At 61.4% G+C, this 2,585-nt stretch overlaps 1 protein-coding gene across 1 annotated transcript in view; it reads right to left on the reverse strand.

The window, feature by feature from the left end:
- Positions 1-2,585, reverse strand: part of LOC127752372 (uncharacterized) — a 56,421-nt gene that overhangs the window by 10,362 nt on the left and 43,474 nt on the right. Inside the window, exon 6 of the mRNA XM_052277645.1 lies at positions 1,909-2,269. Within this exon, the coding sequence (XP_052133605.1) occupies positions 1,909-2,269 (361 nt within the window). The remainder of the gene's footprint in view (positions 1-1,908; positions 2,270-2,585) is intronic.

The raw sequence follows: 2,585 nt of genomic DNA on the forward strand, positions 1-2,585 counted from the left end.
CCCACATGCGCATCCACTCGGGGGAGAAGCCCTACAGCTGCACCACCTGCGGGGCTGCTTTCACGCAGAGCGGTGCCCTCCAGACCCATATGCGTATCCACTCGGGGGAGAAGCCCCACAGCTGCACCACCTGCGGGGCTGCGTTCGCGAAGAGCAATGCCCTCCAGAGACACTCGCGCATCCACTCGGGGGAGAAGCCTTACAGCTGCACCACCTGCGGGGCAGCGTTCAGGGAGAGCAGTACCCTCCAGAAGCACATGCGCACCCACACGGGGGAGAAGCCCTACAGCTGCGCCACCTGCGGGGCAGCGTTCACACTAAGCTACAATCTCCTGAAGCACATGCGCAACCACTCGGGGGAGAGGCCCTACAGCTGCGCCACCTGCGGGGCAGCGTTCGCGCGGAGGGGTAACCTCAAGAGGCACATGCGCACCCACTCGGGAGAGAGGCCCTAGAGTGGATCCAAAACCTTTTTGTTGTTTTGCATTTTTTTTATTTTTGGTTATTTATTTCGTTTGCTTTCATAATTTAAGTTTTTTTTACTTATTTGAACCAAGAATGCTGTTTATTTCTCTATTTCTGTTTTTTTTTTCCACTCTGGCCGCCGTCGACTCGTCTGTTTTATAAACATACGGGGATATTAAAACCTTAATTTATTTCTGAGCACAAATGTTAAAGTATATAGGGGAGTTGGGCGCCTTTGCTTACACTGTACCTGCTGAAGACTTCCCCACCTGCTCTAATATATACAGTGAATGGAGGGGAGTTGTTGCCTAATGCCTACCTACACTTCCATTCATGATAGAGTCCTAGCTATATCGTCAGTTTTGACGCACTTCGCTCAGCTGCTTCGTGCTTGATATTAACGAACGGGGCCCTACGATGTTCTCCCTAATCTGTGTCAAGGACAAAAACCATTTTTAAATGTAGCATTATTATTGTTTAGTGAACATGTATGACCCACGTTGCAGAGCCCCACAAAGGGCACGTTGTTCGGCGTGCTCACGCCACTACTACCCCCCCCCCCCATCCCTCCTACACTCTTGGCGATGATAAATTACCGTAAATTACCCGCGTCGTCTTACGTAGGGCGTGAGAAATGTAATACCCCGCCGGAACGCCCGGGCACGCCCTGACCCCCCTTAACGTGCTCCCGCCTCGCGGCGCTGACCTCGCGCGCCCGGCCCGCACAGCTTGATGGGCGCCATTAAGAAGTACAGGAGGAGCAACAAGGAGAAGCGCGCGCGCCAGTGAGCTCACTTGTGGCCGCGAGGCCGGCGCGCGCTCACACTTCAGCACCGCGGCACTTGAGGAATTTCGAATCATTTGAATGCGCTGTATTGTTCATTTCGCTTTAGGGGCCCGTTCTTTTCATCCTGTGGCTTTTATCGCAGTGCAGGAGTACTCGGTCCAGCGCGGCGGGCCGCGGGTGCACGTTAGAGTGTGAGCGTCGCGGGCGGGGCCGCCTGTCGGCTCCGCGCAGCTCCGCGCAGCTCCGCGCAGCTCCGCGCGAAGGCTCCGCGGGTGAGATCATCGGGCTGCGGCGCGGCGGGTCGCGGTGCTCACAAGGACAGCGCGGACAGCGGCGGCGACAGCGGCGAGAGTTTCACGCAGAAAAAGCAGCGAGGTCCGGGGAGACAGCTGTTCTCCCTGCGCTCTGGCCGCTGCAGCTGGGGGCTGCCGCTTGCGGAGGTCAGAGGGTGCCCCAGAGGCCAGCAGGCGCCCTCGTGACCTCCGCCCCTATTAGTAGCCCCGGCGGGGTCGTTGGCCAGGGTCACCCTCTCCTCTCCAGCGGGCCGAGGACCGCGCCGGCAACAGGTGGTCGGGGCCGCGCTGGCGGCGGGGTGTGGCGGGGGCTCCGCGACCTCGACGAGCGGGAGGGTACAGTACGTCGTGCGAGGGCCTCACCTGAAGCTGCCGCGGGACGAGTTGAAGCTCTGCATCAGCGAGTCGTCGCTGTCCTCGCTCTCGTCGTCCGACGAGTCGCTGGCGGAGGCCGACGGCGACCTGGAGTCGGCCCAGTCGAAGGGGCGCAGCGTGGCGGTGGTGCGGAAGGCGCCGAGGCCGCCGGCGCCCAGGGCCTCCTCCTCCTCGGACAGCCGGCGCTCCAGGCTCTCGAAGGCGATGAGCGATGACGACCTGGACAGGGCGACGGTCTGGCCCGGCGGGCCCCAGTCGTCCTGGCGTCGCCGCTTGGGGGGCACGGCCAGGTCGCGCTCCGACCCGGACCACGACGACGGGCCGTTGGCCGCGTTGAGGTCTTGATCGCCTGGAACAAAGAGGACGAACGGCGTGTCAGTATTTCGGATCCGAAACCGGCGCTCGAGTCTAATGTACGAAAAGCATGAGCTGCATGAGCTGTGGCTGTGAGAGTGGGCGGGTAGCGTGATGAGAGGGGGTGTAATGGGCCGATAGGGGGAGGGGGAGGGGTACGGGCAGGCCACTCATTCGCACCCGACCGGGCGACGTGCCGTGCCTGCAGAGTGGGGCGGGGGTGGGACACCCTCTGGGGTTGTTAGGGGCGAGTAGCAGAGCGCTGTCAGCCGATCGGACAGAGCAGAGGAGAGGGGACGGGGTGGATGGGG

The sequence above is a fragment of the Frankliniella occidentalis genome, unplaced genomic scaffold (assembly GCF_000697945.3).
Source record: "Frankliniella occidentalis isolate FOCC.00 unplaced genomic scaffold, Focc_3.1 Scaffold11, whole genome shotgun sequence".
NCBI lineage: Eukaryota > Metazoa > Arthropoda > Insecta > Thysanoptera > Thripidae > Frankliniella > Frankliniella occidentalis.